Source organism: Leptopilina heterotoma, unplaced genomic scaffold (assembly GCF_015476425.1).
Source record: "Leptopilina heterotoma isolate Lh14 unplaced genomic scaffold, ASM1547642v1 Lhet_180, whole genome shotgun sequence".
Lineage (NCBI taxonomy): Eukaryota > Metazoa > Arthropoda > Insecta > Hymenoptera > Figitidae > Leptopilina > Leptopilina heterotoma.
The window spans coordinates 1,381,378-1,404,108 of NW_025110897.1; the positions used below are offsets into that span (position 1 = coordinate 1,381,378).

The 22,731-nt window shown below is 30.0% G+C and overlaps 2 protein-coding genes across 18 annotated transcripts in view; both read left to right on the forward strand.

Moving 5' to 3' along the window:
• LOC122500031 overlaps window positions 1-13,215 on the forward strand; it is a 55,893-nt gene extending 42,678 nt beyond the window's left edge. For both annotated transcript variants that reach the window (XM_043608726.1, XM_043608727.1), the window contains exons 19-23: window positions 1,616-1,662; window positions 1,776-1,817; window positions 2,365-2,566; window positions 3,996-4,101; window positions 13,121-13,215. In XM_043608726.1, the coding sequence (XP_043464661.1) occupies window positions 1,616-1,662; window positions 1,776-1,817; window positions 2,365-2,566; window positions 3,996-4,096 (392 nt within the window). In that variant the 3' untranslated portion in view covers window positions 4,097-4,101; window positions 13,121-13,215. The remainder of the gene's footprint in view (window positions 1-1,615; window positions 1,663-1,775; window positions 1,818-2,364; window positions 2,567-3,995; window positions 4,102-13,120) is intronic.
• Window positions 1-22,731, forward strand: part of LOC122500030 — a 212,524-nt gene that overhangs the window by 161,544 nt on the left and 28,249 nt on the right. For 5 of the 16 annotated variants that reach the window (XM_043608716.1, XM_043608722.1, XM_043608724.1 and 2 more), the window contains exons 1-2: window positions 15,897-15,992; window positions 20,029-20,212. The exons of the other annotated variants lie outside the window; for them this stretch is intronic. In XM_043608716.1, coding sequence (XP_043464651.1) covers window positions 20,110-20,212 — 103 coding nt within the window. In that variant the 5' untranslated portion in view covers window positions 15,897-15,992; window positions 20,029-20,109. Of the gene's footprint in view, window positions 1-15,896; window positions 15,993-20,028; window positions 20,213-22,731 lie in introns of those variants that run through there. 16 annotated transcript variants of the gene reach the window in all.

Genomic DNA, 22,731 nt, shown 5'->3' on the forward strand with positions numbered 1-22,731 from the left:
CGTTGGAACAGTACTGATAATATGATAATCACCGGGTTAAAAATGAAAAAGGCATTGCAATTATTATGGTGTGAAAACGATAAAGTTGACAAATATGAACTCTCTAAAGATGAATGGTCATTATTGACTCAAATCCATTCTTTTTTGAAAGATTTTGAGAATGTTTCTCTAATTCTAGGAGGAGAAAAATTTACGACATTGCTATTAGCCATAATTGCATTTAATATGATACTTGATCGAATCGAGGGTATGATGTTTGCTTTAAATGACAAAATCGACAGAACTAAAGTCGACGAAATTTTAATAAAATCTTTTCAAGCAGCTCGAGATAAGATTGTTAAACACTACCAAAAAAACAAATTGGGTTTATTGTGCTGCTTTTGTTTTAGACCCTCGTCACAAAGTAGATACCTTCGATTCGCCAAGGTGGGGCAGGGAATTGAAAGAAGCTTCAATTACATTTTTTTAAGACATGTATAGAAATGATTATTGTAACAATTCGGAAAGCGATGACGAAGACAATGGCACAAAAAAGCATAAAACAACAGCGAAAGTCAATTTGAATTCTCAAATATCGACTTAAATTTAATTTTTCAAAATGTTCCTCAGAAATGGAATGATGAGTTGGCTGAATATTTGTCTCTAAAAAGAGCTGATAGGAATCAGAACATTTTAGAGTGGTGGAAAGCCAAAGAAAAATCATTTTCAACACTATCCAAAATGGCGAAAGATTTGCTATCTATACCAGCAACCTCGGTACCAGTAGAGAGATTGTTCTCTCTTGCTGGTTTGATCGTTACTCAATTAAGAAGCTGTATGAGTGACAAATCTATTCAAGCTTTACTTTGTCTACATTCCTGGTCAAAATCCGAGTTCAAAAATATTTTAGACGCTGTATAACTTTAAAATTATTTGTTATATTCAATGTCAAATTTGAAGTTGAAATCTATATAAGATGACTTGTAAATTTTAAATAAATGAACAATTATATTCTTTATAATTATACAATGTTTTATTTTTCAGACCATTTTTTGAAAATAGACGAGACGACAATTATGAAAGCGAGACCGAGACGATATTAAGCTTGACGAGACCGAGACGACACCGAGACGAGACGTACAAATTCTTATTTTTGCGAGGCCGAGACGAGACTATATAAAGTCTCGTCTCATATCGTCTTGTGCGCAGCCCTAGAACTAAATTGAATAGTAAAATTTTTAGATAGGGTTAACCGATGCATCGTAAGTACAGTCACTGACCCAAATATTTTTCCGTGTATAAATTAAAGTTTTATTTTAGAGATATATTATAATGCATTATTTGTCAAATAAAGTTTTATCTTAATATTTTACATGAAATTCGTAGTAAATGGAGCACTCGCAGTAATACACACAATCACCCTAAATCTTATATTTTCAACAAAATTTATCACAAAAGTACTGTTGAGTATTAAAATATTTAATAAATAAAAAATGTGTATAAAATTAATCTAAATAATAATATTTTTAAAAAATTTTGTTGGCAATATGTTTGCAATACATCAAAGTTTTATAATTATAAATATAAAACCATACCAAATAATAATTTAAAATTTTTCAATGACATAAATGTGTAGGTTCAAAGACGAGAAAACAATTTGACATAGAAAGCTATATATGTGAGGTATATGATAATAATATTTAAAATAATATTTGTAAACATTAAGTACTGCAATATTTTAAAAATCATTTATTTCAAGTGATCTCAACAAACAAATATTTGTTAATCATTTGCAGAAACCAGAAAGATTCCCTTATCAAGAAGAAGAAGAAGGGAAGGTAAATACTTTTTCTTCCATTATTAACTGAATAATTATTTAACAACATTTTTCTAAAGAGAAATATTAAATTGTCAACGATAATCTAATAACAACCCAATAACTTCTAAATCTCTTTGCCTTCCATTTTGTTTTTCTCTTTAACTGTTGTATTGATTTAAAATGAAGAAGGAATATCCCAGTGGGGAAAAAACCATCATTGTTTTAAAGACGTTCCAAAAACGTTTTTAGAACGTTTCATGGCTGCAAAATAATGTTCCAAAAACGTTCTATTACTTTTAAAACGTTTTAGAACCATATAACGTTTTTGGGACGTTCTTAAAACAATGATGGTTTTTTGCCCACTGGGATAATGGTAAAAAATTGGTAATTGACATTAAGTGTACTGGAAGTTAATGCATCCTAATAGAAAAATTATTATTAATACAACGGAGATTCCATTTTTTAAACTCACTACATAGCAATAAATGATGATTAATACAGTATAGGTATAATTATAATTAAAAATACTTATTGTATAAATATCTTAAAATATTTATAATTTATAGATTGAATTAGTGCCTGAATCACAGATTTGGATAAAAAAAGAGGAATTTAACAAGTTGAATAAATATTCCAATGTTGCTTTAAATAAATTGATTCAAGAGTTATTGGAAAATTTACTAGGTAAAGAGAATATGATATTGTTTACTCTCAGTGGCTCGGGTCTATATGAACCAGTACCAGGCAATCTCAGCAATGCTATCTACGGTGAGTTCCACAGAAAGAAAAATTACATTTTTCTAATTCTAATAAATTATAGTCCAATTCCAATACTTAGTGCTATCCCAAAAATATTTGAAAATTTTATGTATTTTATTCACTATTTTCTTCTGTTTCAAATGTGCTAATCGAAGAGTAGCATGGATTTGTCCAAAACAGATCGACTATAACAAATCTTAGAATTTTTATAAGTTACTTATCTTAATAAATGAACTTAAATCTTTGGGTGTGTCTGACAATCTAATCTGCTTATTCTTTAAAAGTTATCTTTTCGATAGATTTCAAATAGTTAAGATTGACAATGTATTATTAAAAAAAGATTGAGTCAAACATCCCAATACGGGTTTTACTCGAATCCGTATTGGCTTAGAGCTTCACTCAATTCCTAAACGCTCCACTCAATACTTTTTTCTTACTGGGTTCGACTTGTATGAAAATGGCGGCAGTGTTCTCTCATGGGCAATAAAATCAGCTGTTCCCATGCGTTATTCTTGACCATAGAAGAAAACGACCGCCATTTTCATACAAGTCGAACAAGTTAATGACTTTTACTCCCTGTCATCTGCTATCTGAAATCGACACTTTTGTGCATTATGAATAAAAAACATCGTCAGCAACATGGGAATAAAGACAACCAATTTGTTTACGATGATTTTTGTGACACGAGTGGAAGTCAAGGGCGCCCCAAGGCCAAAACGAGCGTCACAAAAATCACCGTAAACAAATGGCTGTCTTTATACCCTTCCCAGTGGGCAAAAAACCATCATTGTTTTAAAAACGTTCCAAAAACGTCTTTAAAACGTTTCATGTCTGCTAAATAATGTCCCAAAAACGTTATATGATTCTAAAACGTTTTAAAATTAATGGAAAGTTTTTGGAACATTATTTTGCAGCCATGAAACGTTCTAAAAACGTTTTTGGAACGTTTTTAAAACAATAATGGTTTTTGCCCACTGGGTTGTTGCTTAATATACTATTGTTTCATTGTTTTAAAGATGTGATTATTGTAGTTTGGAATGCTTAAAATACTTATATTTAGTTTTGTAATAAATTTTTTAAAATAACGACAACCAATAAAATACTCATCCTTTGAATATATCTTAAAAATGGTGTTTCACAGATAAATAGTGCATAATATATCAGTATTTAAAGAAAAGAATGCGGCAAACTGTTATTAAATAGAGAACTACATTGTCAATAAGTGCAATGCCCATCACAAAGATTACACTCTGATGCATTAAATTTACTTTTTATACCCATAGTCCTATAATGGATTACTTTTCCTTTAAGAGACTTTGAAATTGAATAGAATAAATGTACAACAAAATATTGGATTAACAACGTTTTTAGATTTAACGTTCAGCGTCTTTTAATACTTAATTTTTTTTAACTGAATATAAAATTTGCTTTTTTACAGAATTTGTAAAGGATAAAGCACGAGTGTCGAAAACTTTTACACACAAAAAATGCTTAATGTCAATTGAAAATGTTTTAGCGAAAGCCAGAAATAACTATTAAACAAGGTAAAAGTATGAAAAACTTCAAATTCTTAAACTGGTAATAATTAGACATTTAACCACCAGGAGTTGCTGTTTATAAAGTTGATGTTTAAATAGCAATCCGTTTATCTTGTACTTCCGTTAGCCACGATCTAAACTTAATTGTTGTTATCCAGCTCTTACCTCTAAAAGCTGCACATGCAAAAAAGACACTTGTTTGTAGTTTCCGGTTTTTTCTAGAAATTATATAAAGTTTAAAAAAAATTTTCACTACAATTAGAGAAAGTGATCAGTACTGCAAGAAAGGGATTAAAATTTCAATTTCAAACTTACATAACCAGAGGTTCTCAAGTAATAATCAGCTACAACATTCGTAAGTGCTTACTGATTCTGTCTGACTAAAATTGACCTGGTTTACATTTTAGACTTGATACAAGATGCCCTGTTACATCAATATGAATCATGCAAATTTACCCCTCTAATAAATTAGTTAAATAAACTAAAAGTCGTAGGAAAAGATATTCTCACTTTTTACATTCTCATCATATGAGAAAGTATTAGTTTTGGTCGAAAATTGACTTTCGCTAATTTTATGAAATCTCAACGTTTTGGGGTCCCCTGAGTCCGAAAAACATGGTCTAAAAAAGTGTCTGTCTATATGTCTGTCATCGTGTCTGTCTGTCTGTAGACACAATGGTGTCCCTACGATAACTCTTGAAAAACTTATTGCATCAACTTGCAACTTTGCATGCACAAAGTTAGTGTTAAAATACAGGTCGAGTTCGTTAGCCAGCTATTTTCGTCGAAAACTACGCAAACTACAGTAGTTTCAAAATTTTAAAAATTCAATTTTTTCAAATTTCATTATTTTTAACTTTATATTACTTTAGATTAGACAAATACAAACAACTTTTCTCTACAACATTTTTTCATAGAAAATTAATTTTTTTTTAAGTTTTTGGGTCAGGCTAGCTCAACTGGGTTAAAAATTTTTTATTGATTTTCTAAAATGTTATAACTAAAATATATTCATAAAAGTTTTAACATTTTAGAAAATCAATGAAATTTTTTTAATGCAGTTTGGCTGGTCTGACCCTTTTTTACATTTTAATTTTTGGTCCTATCTTGTTGGAAATGGTTTTTTACATTCTAATCACATGAGGAGGTATTAGATTTGATGAAAAATTGACTTTTTATACCTCAGGTTGAATGAAAATGGCGACCTTTTTTCCCATGGGCAAAAAAAACAGCTAGTCCCATGCGTTATTTTTGCTCATGGAAAAAAAATGCCGCCATTTTCATAGAAGTCGAACAAGTGAATGAGTTTTACTCCCTGTCGTCTGCTATCTTAAATCGCCACTTTTGTGCCATTGGAATAAAAAATATCGTAAGTTACACGGGACTTAAAGGCTGCCTTTACGGTACCTTGTTGCTTAATATACTATTTGCTAATTTTATGAAATCTTTGCGTTTTGAGGTGCCCTGAATCCAAGAAACATGGTCTGTCGATTACGTCTGTCTGTCTGTCTGTCCGACGATAACTTTTGAAAAACTTAATTTTTTCAAAAACTTTTTTCGAATTTTTGACTTTTTGTCTCAGCTTAGTGGAGGTGTTTTACTTTTGCTTGTTAAAACGATGGGTAAATATCACAATCACTGTATCCGGATTTACATGTTTTTAATCATACACTTGATATATATTTACAAATCACGTATATAGGGGAAACGGGACATAATGGCTAAGGGGCGTAATGAATAATTGTAATTTATTTAAAAATCGTAAATCGAAATGATTTCACTCCAAAGACAACTTGATGTATTGCAAGTTTCTACAAAGTTTGATTACACAGGCACACAAAAAAAAATGTGTCGTGGCCGAGACACTACAATAGTATATTCCCATGTATTTTTGGCCGCTGAATCCGAATCTGAAGTCCGAATGCTCAAATTGGTTCTTTTTTTTGAGTTATACTCAAAAAACGACTCAAAACACGAATTTGAACCAAAAAAATTAAAAAATTTTTTTGTGACATGACAATAGCATATTTCCATGTATTTTTTCCCGCTGAATCCGGATTCGAAGTCAGAATTGACAGATGTGCTCAAAATTATGAGCTAAACTCATAAAACGACTCAAAAAACCGAATTAAAATGATGAAAATGAAAAATTTTTTCTGTGACATTGCAAAAGTATATTCCTATATATTTTTGCATGCTGAATCCGAATTCGAAGTCAAAATTGACAGATTTGCTCAGAATTTTGAGATAAACTCAAAAAACCACTCAAAAAAAGACTCAAAAAACCGAATTAAGATGAAAAAAATTTTTTATGACACTACACTACTATATTCCCATGTACTTTTTCCCGCTGAATCCGAATTCGCAGTCAGAATTGACAGATTTGCTCAAAATTTTGAGATAAGCTCAAAGAACTGAAAAAAAGCGATTTAAAATAAAGAAATTGAAATTTTTTGCTATGACACTACATTACAGTATTTCCATATCGAATCTCGCATTTAAAGTCAGAATTGACAGATTTATGACTGATTTGCTCAAAATTTTGAGATATACTCAAAAAACTGATAAAAATGTAATTTAATATGAATAAAGGAAATTTTTTGCTATGACACTACACTAGTGTATTCCCATGTATTTTTTCACTGTGATTCCAAAGTCAGAATTTTCAAAGTGGCTCAAAATTTTGGATTTCATTAAAAGTACTCAAAAACATGCATGCTTGTACCTGTAACCAGGGTTTGAGTTCTAAAAAATTTTATGTCATTCTGATAATTCTAACTTCGAATTTGTATTCAGCGTATATAAAATTCATGAGAATACACTACCGAATACCAAAAAAATGAACTCTTTTGCATTAAATTAAATTTTGAGCATTTTTGGATTTAACTTAAAATTTTGAGCCAATTTAATAATTTTAACTTTGAATTTAGAAGCAGATGTAAAAACATGAGAATATACTAATGTAGTGTACTAGCAAGAAAAGTAGAGTTTCTTGACTTTAATTTTTGTAACTTAACAGATTTTCTTGTGTGTCTCAAAATTTTGAGCCATTAGAATAATTCTGACTTCAAATGCGAGATCCGAGTGTAAAAATATATAGAAATACTGTAATGTAGTGTCATAGCAAAAAATTGCCATTTCTTTATTTTAAATCGCTTTTTTATCAGTTCTTTGAGCTTATCTCAAAATTTTGAAAAAATCTGTCAATTCTGACTGCGAATACGGATTCAGCGGGAGAAAGTACATGGGAATATAGTAGTGTAGTGTCATAAAAAATTTTTTCATCTTAATTCGGATTTTTGAGTCTTTTTTGAGTGGTTTTTTGAGTTTATCTCAAAATTTTGAGCAAATCTGTCAATTTTGACTTCGAATTCGGATTCAGCATGAAAAAATACATAGGAATATACTTTTGCAGTGTCACAGAAAAAATTTTTCATTTTCGTCATTTTAATTCGGTTTTTTGAGTCGTTTTTTGAGTTTAGCTCAAAATTTTGAGCACATCTGTCAATTCTGACTTCGAATCCGGATTTAGCGGGGAAAAAATACATGGAAATATGCTATTGTCATGTCTCACAAAAAAATTTTTTAATTTTTTTGGTTCAAATTCGTGTTTTGAGTCGTTTTTTGAGTATAACTCAAAAAAAAGAACCAATTTGAGCATTCGGACTTCAGATTCGGATTCAGCGGCCAAAAATACATGGGAATATACTACTGTAGTGTCTCGGCCACGAAACTTTTTTTTTTGTGTGCCTGTGTTATTTATTATTCAATCACTATTGTAAGAAATATAGTAGAAAATCTGTATTTCACATATGAAAGTAACTTTTCAAAATTTTCATTTTTTCGTTCTAATTTTTTTAAAATAACTTTAGAAAAGAAACTAAAATCGCGTTTTAAGCTTGAAACATTTTTTGAGGGTCAATTTTAGATTTTTGATTCACACTTACTGTATTGATAAAAATTACATAATATTTCCTAAGTACCCCTAGGGCGTGTTGGCTAATGCAACACGCTATGTATAACCCGTGTAGAAATTTATCGTGGAAGTGTATGAGAAACTGTCCAGTTGCGCTAGATTCAATCTAGCAACTAGATGGGAAAAATGGACAGGCTTGAACGAGGGATGTAACGCTAGCAACGTCAAGATTTTGTAGTTATTTTGTCTAGTCCTTGTCTAGTAAAATAAATCATTTCTAGCCAGTTCCTGGATATTTAAAATAAGCAGTTTCTACATACTGGGAATAATTGTTAGGTTTATAAATAATAGAACAATATTTTTCAACTTTACTCTTTTGTTTGTTTAACTTTTAAACAAACAAAACAGTAATACAAAAGTATTTGTTATTATCACAATTCCTCTTACAATTATTTTTGAAATTAATTGTAACATATTTTGCTACATTGGATTTTTTCTTTAAAACACAAACACATTCACTATAAAGATTCGTACTTGTATACCGATAATAAAATTAATTGTATATTATATTTGTTGCAATCACAAAAAATTTACTTAAAATTACCAAAGTTTTATTACTTATTATGAACATTATAATATAAAAAACAATCTAGACTATTAATGATGGATTCCCTACCTATTTTCCTAATCTGTTTTTCCTAAAGTACTGTTTCCGAAAAAGCAAATTCCTAATACTTTTTTCCTAATCTAAATTTCCTAATGCTATTAATTTTTTCCTAAAGCTATTAATTTTTTCTAAGTTCCAAATTATTTAAATTCAAAATGAAAGTGAGCAAAGTTCTGAAATGCTGCTTTATTGTTTCGGTTATTAGTAATGAAATTTAGATAACAATAGTGTGAGGCAAAGTTTCGAGATATTTGAAAATTCTATTTTCCTCCTTATAAGTTTCGTAATCGTCAACAATACGGCGTAGTCTTTTTTGGGTTTCTAACCATTTTCTTTTTGGACCTGCTGACACTTTCTTCCCCAAACTCAATTCTCTACACATAACTTCCAAATCAGTTTGCTCCGATTGAAAATTGTTGAGTAAGGAATATAAATCCGGATGATTTTTTCCTAACAGGAGATGGAATCGGTTATGCCATCCCTCGCTACAATTATTGGTTCTTTGGGCGCCGCTCAAAGTGGCATGATATTGGTTCCACAAAGGAATAGGGAAGCGAGGGGGAATGGCCTTTCGTCTACCTCTTGCGCGGCGACCGCGAATGTAATACTCTTCGAAGTAGTCCGTGACAGGAAGCAAGTCATCTTGAACTTTTTCTACGAGAAGGTCAAAAACTTTCGTCACGACGTCTGGTGGTAAGAATGCAAGTGATAATATCATATGCGTATGTAATTTCAGTGTTCGACCTTCCGAGTTATTATATGCCTCTTGCAACCCTTCGCTCTGGGCCTTGCGATACATCGATTGCCTTAGATGGAAAAAACAAGCGGATAAAGGAACTGCTGGGAAAACTGTTTCGCACGCATTTAAAATTCCCTTTTCAAAATCCGTCATAAGCTTTTGCGGCATACAATGGTGAATTCCAAATTCTTTAGCAACGTCAATGATAGCACGAAGAACGGTTTCGTATTGACTTTCTCCTTTTGATGATAGTAATGCATAAACAAGAGGTGTCGCGATTACACGGGGTTCTTCTCCAGGAAGTTGTGCTCTAAGGATGTTGGATTTGTGGGGAAATTTTTTTTACGTCGTTGTCTAATAGATTTTTTTAAATTTTCGCGCTCGGGCAATTGACTCAACACTCCATCTGGAACGTCAGCAAGTTCACGTCGAAGAATCGCAGCCAGCGGTAATTCGAGACATTCTTCGGCAGCCCTCTTTATTCCATCTTTCTTTACCTCCGCCTCAGCTTCTTCCCGATTGGGAAGATGATTACTGTGAGGGGATTTGTCATAGCCTGCAATAGGCAACTTAAGTTACGCAAGAACGTTGAAAAAAGTGTGAAATTGTACCTTTAATTAATACTAATTCATCTCCATTGAATCTTGTAATGGCTCTTGCAGAACATTCTCCCAACTTTACTTTCTTACACTCCCAGTACGAGCGACCTTTCACAACATTTGCTCGGTAATAAATGTAACCATCCAGAATCAATTTTTTCCCAACAATTTTCATATCAGCTTCCATATTGTTGTTGATTTTAACTATTAATTTTGATAAACTTTTAACTTTTATAATTTAATTTTGAGTTTCGATAAACTTTGAACACATATAATTTGTCAGGTTGGTTTAAATGACACGAAATTTGTTGTCTAAAAACAATCGAATGTCTTAATGGACTACATTCATTACACTAGACAAAATTATATTGTTAGGAAATATATACTTTAGGAAAATATTATTAGGAAAATTGAATTAGGAAAATGACATTAGGAAAATTGTTTTAGGAAAAAGGTTATATTAGGAAAAACAGTTGTTAGGAATATATCATTAGGAAAAATGGATTAGGAAAAACGTCGGGGAACGTTAATGATGACATCACATGTCGTTTTTCTAATAAATCTTTTATTCGCTGTAATATATTTAAACTTGTACACTGTCCCTGTTCAAAAATGGAAAACTGAAAACTTTTCACTAGATTTATAAATTTGATTTTATCTTCACAACAAGATAAGTTACAATTGTAGACTCTTGGTTTCTTTTCATCAAGCACTACGTCAAGAACTGATTTCGTCTGCTAGCTTAGTAGACTCTCAGAGCCACCTTCTCCACGAACTTGTACTAAATTCTTAAGTCAGCGTCCTAGACAGTGCCCAGCTAATTCTTGGACAACCTGCTATACGAACTTGTACTGAATTTTCAATTCAGTATCCTAGACAAATTTTAGCCAGATTCTAGACTGTCTTCATAGCGAAGAAAATAAAGGGGAAAACTGTACATTAACATTTCGGGGCCAGGACAGTTTATTCAGAATAATTTTCCACGACAAATGCTATCTAGCTGTAGTCTATTTCTAGGAAGGCCACGACAAATTTCTACACGGGAAAGAGCAATACCTACGATACCGACGAAGTGTACGTTCATTGTAGAAAAAAAGTAAGCGTAATATAGGGACGTTCGACTTTTTAAAAGAAAGCTGAGGTACTAGAGTAACTTTTCTAGGAGATAAACACTTAATTAAAACAAAAATGTCCGTGTAAATCAACAAAGAGTGAAAAGTTAGCCATTACGCTCCGGTCTACACTACACAAAAACCTTGATACTAATACTTTAAGAATATTTTATCTGCTTCTGCAAATAATATTTCTACTAAGAGTTAGTATAATTAAAAATAACTTCACAATTTAAATCATCAAGACCAAAAATATACATTTAAATCCACTTTATCTCGCAATCATCAGCAAACAAAAACATGTGATGAGAATGTAATCCTTAAAGTCGTAGTAACTTTAAGAAAAAAAATGTTTTACGAAACATATAATAGGAAACAAGAACAAGAACACAAATAATGCACAACAATTGCAGACCGCCGCAAGCGAAGCGAGCCATTTGCGCGCGAAGCGCGCAACAACACACGGAGCGCGAAGCGCGACGATCAATATTCGCGCGCCCCGAGGCGCGCTGAAACTTGCGAGCGAAGCGAGCCCCCGCGCGAAGCGCGGATGAGAATGTGTCCGCGCTTGCGCGGACAGATTTTTTCTTTTACTCCTGGCTGCATCTTTTTACACATGAGAGTAGAGTAAAACCTACCAGAGTTGATAACAGACTCATTTTGAGTCCAAGACAGTTATATAAATTAGACCAATAATGTTAACCTGCTAAACTTTTACTTTTTATAAAAATTTATGGGACAAGACAAAAAATATATTTTAAAAAGTGTCTCTTTTGCATGTTGAGCTCCTAGAGGTTAGAGCTAGACAACGATAATAAAGTTTAGATGCAACAGGCAGCTATGAACTAGGGTTCAAGTCCTCACAGATGCACAGTGCATTCGTTCACGTAGCATATTTTTGCAGAGAAAAACTAATTTAAGTTAATAATTATTTATCGACAACCATATCGAAAGAATTATTATATAAAAAACACCTAACTCTAAACCAAAGAGTTTAATTGACTTCTAACAGATATTACTAATTGCTGATAAATTCGAAACCTTCATTTGTAATTAAAATTCTCAATCAGCGAAAATTCTAACATTTAAAAATTCATTGGATTGTTAATTTGGTGTTTTTGGAGTCCCTGATTAGGAATCCGATGTTAGGTTTTCTAAATTCAATATAGAGGATCCAATATGGAGGACGATTATTAAAAAATATTTGAATAATTACGTATTAAATACGAAAAGATTTAATACTTTCAAATTTAGCTTATCAATATAGTATACATTTTATGACTTGATTTACAAACAAGTTTTACATGTACATTTGAAAAAGATATAATAATAAAATAAAGACTTTAAAAATTTAATTTCAAGTGTCAATATCACTTATTCTACCATATTTGCTACAATAATGAATGCATAACAATGAAACTTGGTACAAACTTATATTATACCAAGTACATTATTTTGAACGGGGACCGAAATTACTTTGACTTGTCACTTTTAAATAAATTGCAATAATTTACTACGCCCCTGAGCCATTACCTTATTTGAATAAAAAGTTTTAGTCAAATCTATCGACATTTAAAATTTTGCCAAATTTTTGTCTGACATATTGGATAAACCATTATGTATTATGAAAATCTGACTTCAGAATCGTGATCAGCGACCCTAAAGTAAGAATTTTTGCGAATATAAGGTTAAGATGTCTTCTTGTTTGGGCCACTTTTTCAAAACATGTAGACACATCATCCACAAGAGATGGAGTTGTAATTGCAATTTTCAATATTATTAGTTTTTTTAATCAATTTAACTTAAGAGTTACTAACTAAATATTAAAATAATTCTAAATGAATTATATTTAACATTTCAAATTCAAATAAAGATATGTTGAATAATATCGTGGAAACAACAAATTCATCAGCCGAGTTATCAACGAGACACTAATGTAATATAGTAAAAACATACAATTTAATTAAATTAAAAATTTTATGTTTATTTCAGAAAACCACGATGGCGATGTAAACTAATAAACTTCAGTAATAATTGTATAGATTACGACGAAATTTGATTTAAATAAAAAACAACTTGTAACGAAATTAAAACAATGTTTATTTAAGGTAGTTCCTCTTTTCCCTTAAAAATAAATAAACTATTTACGGTGGAACTTTTTGAAAAATCGTTTATATGATTTGGTCAGTACCAACTCATATTAACAATTTCTAAAAATATGTCATTATAATAGTACATGTAACATTACTACAGTGATGTTATATTGGTGTTACGTGTTACTTGGATAATTAATGTTTTGTACCATTTAAATATCAAGTTATCCAAATAAGGGAAATTGCTAGATTAATAGAGGAGACTGAGGTAAACCCGCTCAAGCGATTTGACGCTTTAAACTAAACTTAAGACCTTATAATGTAGAGAAGATTTTCCAAAAAGTCCCAAAAAGGGCCTGATGTGTTAAATCAGTTTTAAAAGGTTATGTACAGTCACGATTTTCAAAAAATCGACTTTTTGCATTTTCTGGAATCTGCAACAGGAGTGGAAGACTTACTATATTGTCCTTGAATAGATGATTCAATGTAAGCTTAAAAAAAAATTTTAACTCAATGAGTTGCTCACGAAGTCCGATAACACAGTGTTTTGCGTATTCAGTAAATTTAATTTGCGATGCCGCATTTAATTTGAAATTTTATAAAATCTCTATTTTCAATGAATTTAATATTTAATTAAAAAATTTAAAGAACTTAGATTTCTGAAAAATTTTTTGTTTAAATTCTTCTGAAATTAGTTAAATTTCTTAAATATATTTAATTATTAAAAATAATAAATTTACAGAAGAATTTTAGTTAAAAACACTAAACAAATTGAATTTTGAAGAAGAATACAAATGGTTGCAAAAATTTAATTATTTTCAAAAATTTTAATAAAATTCTACACAAATATTTAATTATTTTCAAAAATAATATATTAACTTCATTGAAATTCTATTAAATACAAATTTTTTATAAATTTCTTCCCAATAGAATTAATTCAATTATTTTCTTGAATAATAAAATTCATTTTAGGAATTCAAATACTTTTTTTAAATAATAAACCGCATCACAAAATTTCAATTATTGCTAATACAATTTTAATTGAATTCAATAAATTATTTTTTTTGTATTTAAATAATTAAATTCTCATAAAATTGTCTAATAAAAATTAATTCAATTATGACTATTAGTTAAAGACTAAAATAATTTAATTTTAAAAAAAAAATTACAGTAGAAATTCAATTATTTAAAAAAATAAAATTCTTCACAAAAATTCAATTATGTTAAAAAATTTTAATAATATTCTTGGCAAACTTTTAATTAGGGTAAGTCCGGGGGAGATGGCCATATGGGAGAGATGGCCAGTTCGAATATTTTACAGAATTTGTAAAGAAATATCACTTTTTATGGGTTATTCTTCAACCTTTTGTGATTAATAATAAATCTAAACAATAATTTGATGAAAAATAATGAAGCTGTAAGTGTAACCCTTGTTTATTTTTTTTGCATGGGTCCAAAATAATTTGAAAATTTCAGATTTCTTGTTGCTATATTGTTATTTGTTAACATAATTTTTAAATTTAAGTTTTATTGAGTAGTGTATAACCTACGCTTCGATATAAACGAAAAATGAAAGGAAAAATTATTTTATTTATTTAATATTTTGATGTTTACTTTTATCATGAATTTTTGGGTAAGATGGCCATTAATGACTTTTATTTAAAATTTTTTTATGTTAATGTTAGATACTTGAGAAATATTAAAGAAAAGCAAATTAAAAATGCCTGAGAACAAAATAATTGATCTAATTGACACCAGAGATGGAGATTTATTTGTAGGTTGTGCTAAAAGTTACAACCGAACGACATTAATTGAAGATTGAATTCAATGCAGAATTTGACACTTGTGGCTACATGAAAACTGCTCTGAACCCCATGAAAAATTTTTAAAATGCGACCAGAAAAAGAGGAAAGTGATGTGAATGATTAAAAATTAAATTTAAGATAAAAGCCAAAAATTATAGGTAGTGGCCATCTCACCCGGACATTCCAGAGAAATGGCCAAATGCACTTTTTCGAAAATGTAAATTTTAAGATTGTTGCAATGAAAATATTTTATTTTATGTTTCTTTATTTTCAAGTTAAGTGTTCAATGTTTAATTATCAATAAAAGTTTAGACAAAAAAAGCTTTTTTATAAATTTTACACTACTTTAAAAAAACTATGGCCATCTCCCCCGGACTTACCCTATATTTACAAATAGTAAAATTCTTTTCAAAAATTCAATTATTTTCAAACATTTTAATAATATTCTTGGCAAACTTTCAATTATTTTGAAAAAATTTCCAAAAGAATTCAATTATTTAAAAGAAATTTGAATAAAATTCTACGCAAACATTTAATTATATTTATAAATAACAAAAACTTCCCAGAAATTCAAATATTTTTTAATAATTTAAATTTAATACAAATTTTTTATAAATTTCTTCACATAATAAAGACTTAAAAAACTTTCATGTATGAACTAGTATTTCAGATTTTTGGACAAGCCATGGAAATGCAATTTTAATTTTAATCACCCATGTATTTCTACGTTACATCCACATATAAAAATAATTTTCTGTTCCTGTGTAAGGTTTTAAAATTTTTGAAAATAATTTAGCCTAACTTTTCAAATGTTTTGCGAAAAAATTGCAAAAATAATCAACTTGTAGAATACCTAAATTTTTTATTACTACTGCATTGCGTCAAACGATAAGATTGTGTAAAACCAAGCAACAGACATTTTCATTCAGTTGACAGCTAAGTAATTCGAATGTACTTCGTTTTTTGGTGAGTGAAAACTGTTATTAATTATTTTCACCTTTATCGATAATCGGTTGGGTCGTTTTTGAAAAACCGTACTTTTTTAATTTTTAAAGAGGTTAATCAACATGTTTTTGCAAAAAAAATACATATAATAATAATAAATAATAATAATAATATAATAAAACAAATAATAATATGGTATTGAATCGAAATTTTAAACTCGTTAAAGTGATATCAAGTAAAAGAAAACAAGGCAAGTTTTTAAGCTACCAAAGAACAATATAGGGTAAATGTGGGTATTATCGAGGAATTTTATATACGTCATACATCCAAGTGGTTTAAAAATTATAAATAAATGTATATGGCTTTGTTTTTTTTAAATGAATATTTATCTTTCTTTTCTTTAAAAAAAAAATTGCCAATGTTATAGAAAATAGTTTAATCGTTAAATAAATGATTATAAATAGAAGACTCCTTTGCTTGTAATTTCGCGGGACTTGTAATGGCTTGAGGGTATTTTCGCGTGTCAAATATCGCGGATGAGTGTATTATCGCGTGGTAAATATCGCGGATAATTTATTTATTGCTTTTTGGATTTTTGTAATAGTTACTTAATTAAAATGTAGTAAATGTAAAAAATTAAAAGGAATAATAATATAGTTTTTAAAAATAGAAATATAAATATCGCAAGAACTTGAATTAAACAAAATTTTAAGCATTACACTGAGAAAAATAGAGTTTGAAAAACTGGGAGTCAATATTGAAAAAACTGGACTCAGTCCAGTAAAAGTACATTAATTCATTTCCATCAAGCATCTTAGGGTGTTGCGTATAGTGTATAGAGGGCCTTAGTTCCAAATGTCACTGTAAAGAGCATTGAAACACAGGCGAAGATTATAAGGCGCGCTGCAGTGTGCATAGTAGAGAAACTGGACTCAGTCCCCTACTTCGAAATTTTCACAATGAGGGAACGCAGGCGCGGAACCTGTCAAAATAAATGGCCGACGCGACGCGAAACGAGTGTTTCCTTTTATTCACTTCGTCAATTTTATATAAAAAAAACAATAACCAATCATTAAAAAAAAGAAAAATATGTTAAATGCACTCTTTATATATTCATATTCCTTAATTCACAAGTTTTATTCTTCCCACATCTTCATACTTACAATTAACAACTAAATGCATCGGAAAATCTTACAATCATACGGGATTGAACATCTACCTAACCATACAACTAAATATACGCATAATTATAAATCGCACGCTTTTACATTAAGCCTCTCGGCTACGCAATCATACATAATCATACATCCCTTACCAATGAAATAAATTAGATCATGCGTGGATTTTAATTGACCTTGAATGAAATGTATAATTAATTATTCTCACAGCAATATTTAATAATTTAATGAACTTAACTGCACTGCATAATAGTTGAGAGTAGTAAGAGTAAGTGAAACGGTAAGATAAGTGAACGACCATTAGTGTGAGAGAGAGAGAGAGAGAGAGAGAGAATAACTTGTGGTTTTCGAGTAGGTATCTACTTTATGTGCACGGCGTTCATTTTTCGAAAGAACTGGACTGAGTACTATTTGTTCAATATTCTCTTCTATTATTGACTTGTGTTTTGTACACTGCCGCGTTCTTTTAACAATTACATGAGAAAGTAATTTCTCATTCCAATTTTTTATACTCTTATTCCCTCTTAGACTATATAAACAGTCTTGTTTAAGCTGATGAATGGGATAACTTGTGTTGAGTCCCAAACTGTTCAGCTATGAAACTTCTAATACTATAGTGTGTACCTGTCACATATTATTCTATAAAGGAGTACTACACTGACTGCATAAATCATTTTTCCATTTTTCTCCGTGTATAATAAATGGACGAATTCAATAGTAAACTAGTATCACAAGAAGAAAGATACTTGGTTTTATTATAATAATTTAATTAGTCTCATAATATAAAATAATACTCTGATAAAATATTCTAAAGCAATTATTATCAAATATTTCTAACGTATAGTCAATGCTCATTTGACACTTTTGCTCCTTTTTTATAGCTATTAAAAATTCTTTCCTTAAATATACAGATCTCACTTACTTTAATTTTTTTATCTTTTCCATTACTCTTTATTTTCTTGCTTGTATTTTGTAACTGTTATAAGATTTACTAAAATTCTGAACGTTCAAATAAACGAAATTTTTATTGTGTCTAAATGTGTTTAACAGTTACTGTGCAAAGTGGAAAAACAATGTTAATTCAACATTTATTTAGTTGAAAATTAATTTTTTTATATACATACAAAGTACTTTTATTAAAATATAAATTAAAACAAGCGAAAATAATATCGGCTATAATTTCAACGTTTTAAACTTTAGAGACACACTGCTAACCTTACTTTCAAGGGTTATGATAGGAGCCGCGAAAATACCCACATGTTAAAAAAAAGATGTCTCCATTATCGTGACTGTAAATATTTAATAAAAATCAATTTTTTTTAACTAAACAAATTTTTTTTATAAAAAATAACAATAAATTTACCAAAATATAAAAAAAGAATCATCTCTTAGAGTTTTATAGAATATAAAAACAATAATTTTTGACACCACTGTAGAGTTGAATCTCAAACCAAGGTGAGCCATTTTGAACTTTTTTCAGACAACATATTTTAATACATTTTTAATAAATTGATTAATAGAAAAATAATCAAAAATATGATGCATATTATAATGTCTTAGTTGTCAGGTTCAAGGAGTGATTTTTTAGTGTCAAAAATTTTTTATATTATTTGAAATATTCATTAAAATATAAAATACCGCGATAATACCCACTTTTACCCTACAACATGACGCAGTAACAATAAAAGTGTAGATAGTAAAAACTATTAAAACTTGGCGTTTAGCAAATGAGAAATATATTCTCAAAATTTAGAATTATTATTCCAAAATGCACAACCCAGTGGGCACGAAGACGAAAAACGTTCTTTAAACGTCTGTAGAACGTTTAATGTCTGCCAATTTATATTTTAAGAACGTCCGACTGTTCCAAAAATGTTTCGGAACATTCGGATGTTCTTTGACGAACGTAAATTGTCAGACATTAAACGTTCTACAGACGTTTAAAGAACGTTTTTTGTCTTTGTGCCCACTGGGAATCTTTTATTACCACAGTAATAATGCAATACTATCACAGTATTTATTATGTTCACCTTGATGTAATTTTAACAAGCAAGGTTAAACCAAAATTTCATCTAATGATGAAGACAACGTTGCATTGCGATAATATTGAATATTTTATTTTTTATAATATATAACATTTTTTACAAAAATAAACCATTCTTTTTTAGTTTTAGCCCCCTTATACCGCATTTTATTGGCATTTCTATTTGAAAGCAAAGATTTTTCCAATGAAACTACATATGGGCAATTCCACGTTAGATTTCCGTTCACATTTTAAATTTGGCCAAAACAATTTTTTTTTTCATTTTTTAGTGAAAAAAAATAGATACGTATTTTTTTATTTTTTTTTTGGTGGCCAAATGATTGATTGTTCAGAATTATAAAATAAGTATATATCAAAATCGGCAATGACAATTAATAAAAATTACGAGAGAAGTTCAAATTTTTATTTTTTGAAAATTTTGATATTTATTTAAAAATAAAAGAACTTAAGAATAAGGTCCTGAAAACACTCTACGTGATATTTATTTTTAAAAAATTTAACTAATTAAATTTTTTAAATTTTTCGAAGCATATTATAATATAAAATACGGTACGAAAACTTGTTAGAAAAATTAATATTAACCACCTATAAACAACAAAAATTTAGATGAGTTAAAATTTCACCGGTTCCTCCCCTTAAGTTAGTAAAAAGTGCACAGTGCAGCGCGCGTAAAGTTTGCATGCCAAAATTAAAAATTTATTTTAACCATCAAATTCAAGAAGACTTGGGGAATGTGGAATTCAGACATTTTAATTAGATAATGTACAATAGTTTGTGTTTGTTAAATCCAACTTTAACAATTAGGAATACAGCAAACATAATTTATGTTTTACAGATTGAATATACAATTAATTGCAACGATTTCATAAGAATACCACGTCGCTGCTGTCTTAATTGTATACAAACATTTACAAAAATGATTGTATATAATTCTCCGCGCAACTACTTCGTTATTTTCTTCATTTTAACAATATGGATGGATACTGTCGTAATTAGTATGGATGGAGTGACAGATAGGGGTAAGTTAATTTTAAAAATTTCACACGAGATTCCTCGAATAATTTCAACTTTGACTTTCTTCTACCATTGATTTTCTTTTTGAGAATGTTAAAGTACAGTTTCAGGATTATTTTATAAAAAAATTGAAATCAAAGAGTGGGCTCTTTGTTTGCTCAAACACGCGGAAATATTTTTTCCACTCAGTGAACCTTCCTTTTAATATAAACGCCGGGAATCGACAGCTCGACCCTAACATTCGTAAACCGATAACCTAACCACCTAACCACGCTCGCCCGCTACGATGACTTGCTTAATACTTGAGGACATTCCTGCCACAGTTCAACTGATATCTGTAGTTAATATTACTTCTTAAAATAATTGCATTAATACCTTTTTTACAGTTGCCACTCTTCTAAAACTCTTTAACAAAAATTATATCGAAAATTATTCAACTGATAGAAGAAGTGAAATCTACTCCAAAATTTCACTTCACTCTACATTTAAACTGTCATTGGAGCCTATCGAACTACTTTAAGTCGTAGAATCTACTACTTTCTGTAGTTATTTCTGTAATATACCTGCAGTTACAAATTTAACTAAAAATTTACTTTAATTGAATTAATAAATTTTAACTACATAAAATAGTTAAAATAACTATGCAAAGATAGTTAGACTAACTGAAAAAGTAGTTCCTTTTATTTCATTTTACTCTACTAAGGGGATGTACAACCTGATGCTTTAATGCCTTACTTCTGGTTTTGACTGTGTTTTAAAAAGTCGTCACATATCTATCGAAATGTTGCATCGATATCCTTCTTCTTTTTCACTCCTTATGTCCTTTTAAAGAGTGTGATCGATGTTGTAGGGTTTTGCTGTATCTGGATAAATAGGAAAAGGCAGAGAGTAAACTTACAATGATAGGGAAAGAAATAAGTTCATTTTCGCACCAAAATCAAACAACAATCAAAACAAAAAGTATCAAAATAAAAATCAAACATGCAATTCTCCCCTTCAACCCTCCCGTTGTTCACCAAAGTATAATACAAATTGGAACACCATCGTTCCTTTCAATTTCAAGAGATAAAGACAATTTAGCCAGTCTATCAGCTTCTGAATTACAAAGAATTCCCGAATGAGAAGGAACCCATAGGAAACTTAAATCCTTACCTATACGTGAAAGGAAAATAACCTGCTTAATTATACGAACAACCATAGGGTGATAAGTTCTAGACCAAAAGATATCCTGAAGATTTTGCAAAGCCGAACGAGAATCACTGATAATAACTATGTTAGAAAAATTGGATGAGGTAACATATTTCAAAGCTTATATAATGGCCAAAAATTTGGAGGAAATAATTGATAGCAATCCATTAAGTTTAACTCCATGTCTAAAATTTTGTGAAGGAGCATAAAATGCTGAGCCAGAAGATTTGTATTCTGATAAAAGGAGCAAAGAAAGACAACTTCTCAAAATTAAAGCAATGATATTTTCTGATTTTCGAGGATTCGAGTAATAATTGCAATCTAGGAATTAAGGGATTACCAGTCCAAAAATAACACCTGAGTAAAAATCTATCGCATAGCATTGATGTTCTTAGATATAGAGGAGGCTCATCACATTCGGATAGGAGAATACTTATTTCAGTGGAAGCCATACATCCCAGAACTCTTTGAGCTGAATATTGAACTCTATCTAAAAGTTTAAGATGAGATGGACATGCACTCAAAAACAAAGAAGCACCCCACTCCAAATGTGCCCGAATAAGACCTCTATACGCGATAAGTAAAGTTGATAGATGAGCACCCCAAGAAACCCTAGACATAGCTTTTAAAATATTGAGAGCTAAATTTGCTCTAGAAACTATATATTTGATGCGCGGCAATCATGAAAGTTTTTTTATCGAGAATGATTCACAGATACAAAATCGTATTTAAAGCAGTGATAGTGTGATCTCCAATTACCAATTTGATATTTGCAGCGTTAAGACGAGATCTAGAGAACAAGACCAATTCGCATTTCGGAATTGAAATAGACAAACCATAATCTTTTAACCAATCGGATAATATAGCGACAGAACTGTTCAATAAATCTAAGGCTTCTTTAGTTGAATTAAATCTGACATAAATAAGAAGGTCATCTGCATACATAGCAGCCTTGACTCCAACTGGAAGTTGATTGAATAGACTTCTTAAGTTAATGTTAAACAATAAAGGGAATAAAACACCTCCTTGAGGGACACCAATACCGCAGGGTTATTCAGGTCATTTTGAAAAAAAATTCTTTTTGAAATTAATAAACAGACAAAATTATAGATTTTAGAAGGAGTTTTCAACTCTCGTAAATGTTGTAGAACAGTGGTTGGGAGAACATTATTAAAGACTCCCTTAATGTCAATTGCTAACGCCAGCGTACTCTCCTTCCTGACAAAGCCCTGATTAATGTCGGTAACCACTGAAGAAACACAATCAAGAACAGATCTCCCTTTACGAAAACCATATTATGATGAAGGTGTCCAATTTCCTGATTCAGCAAGATACT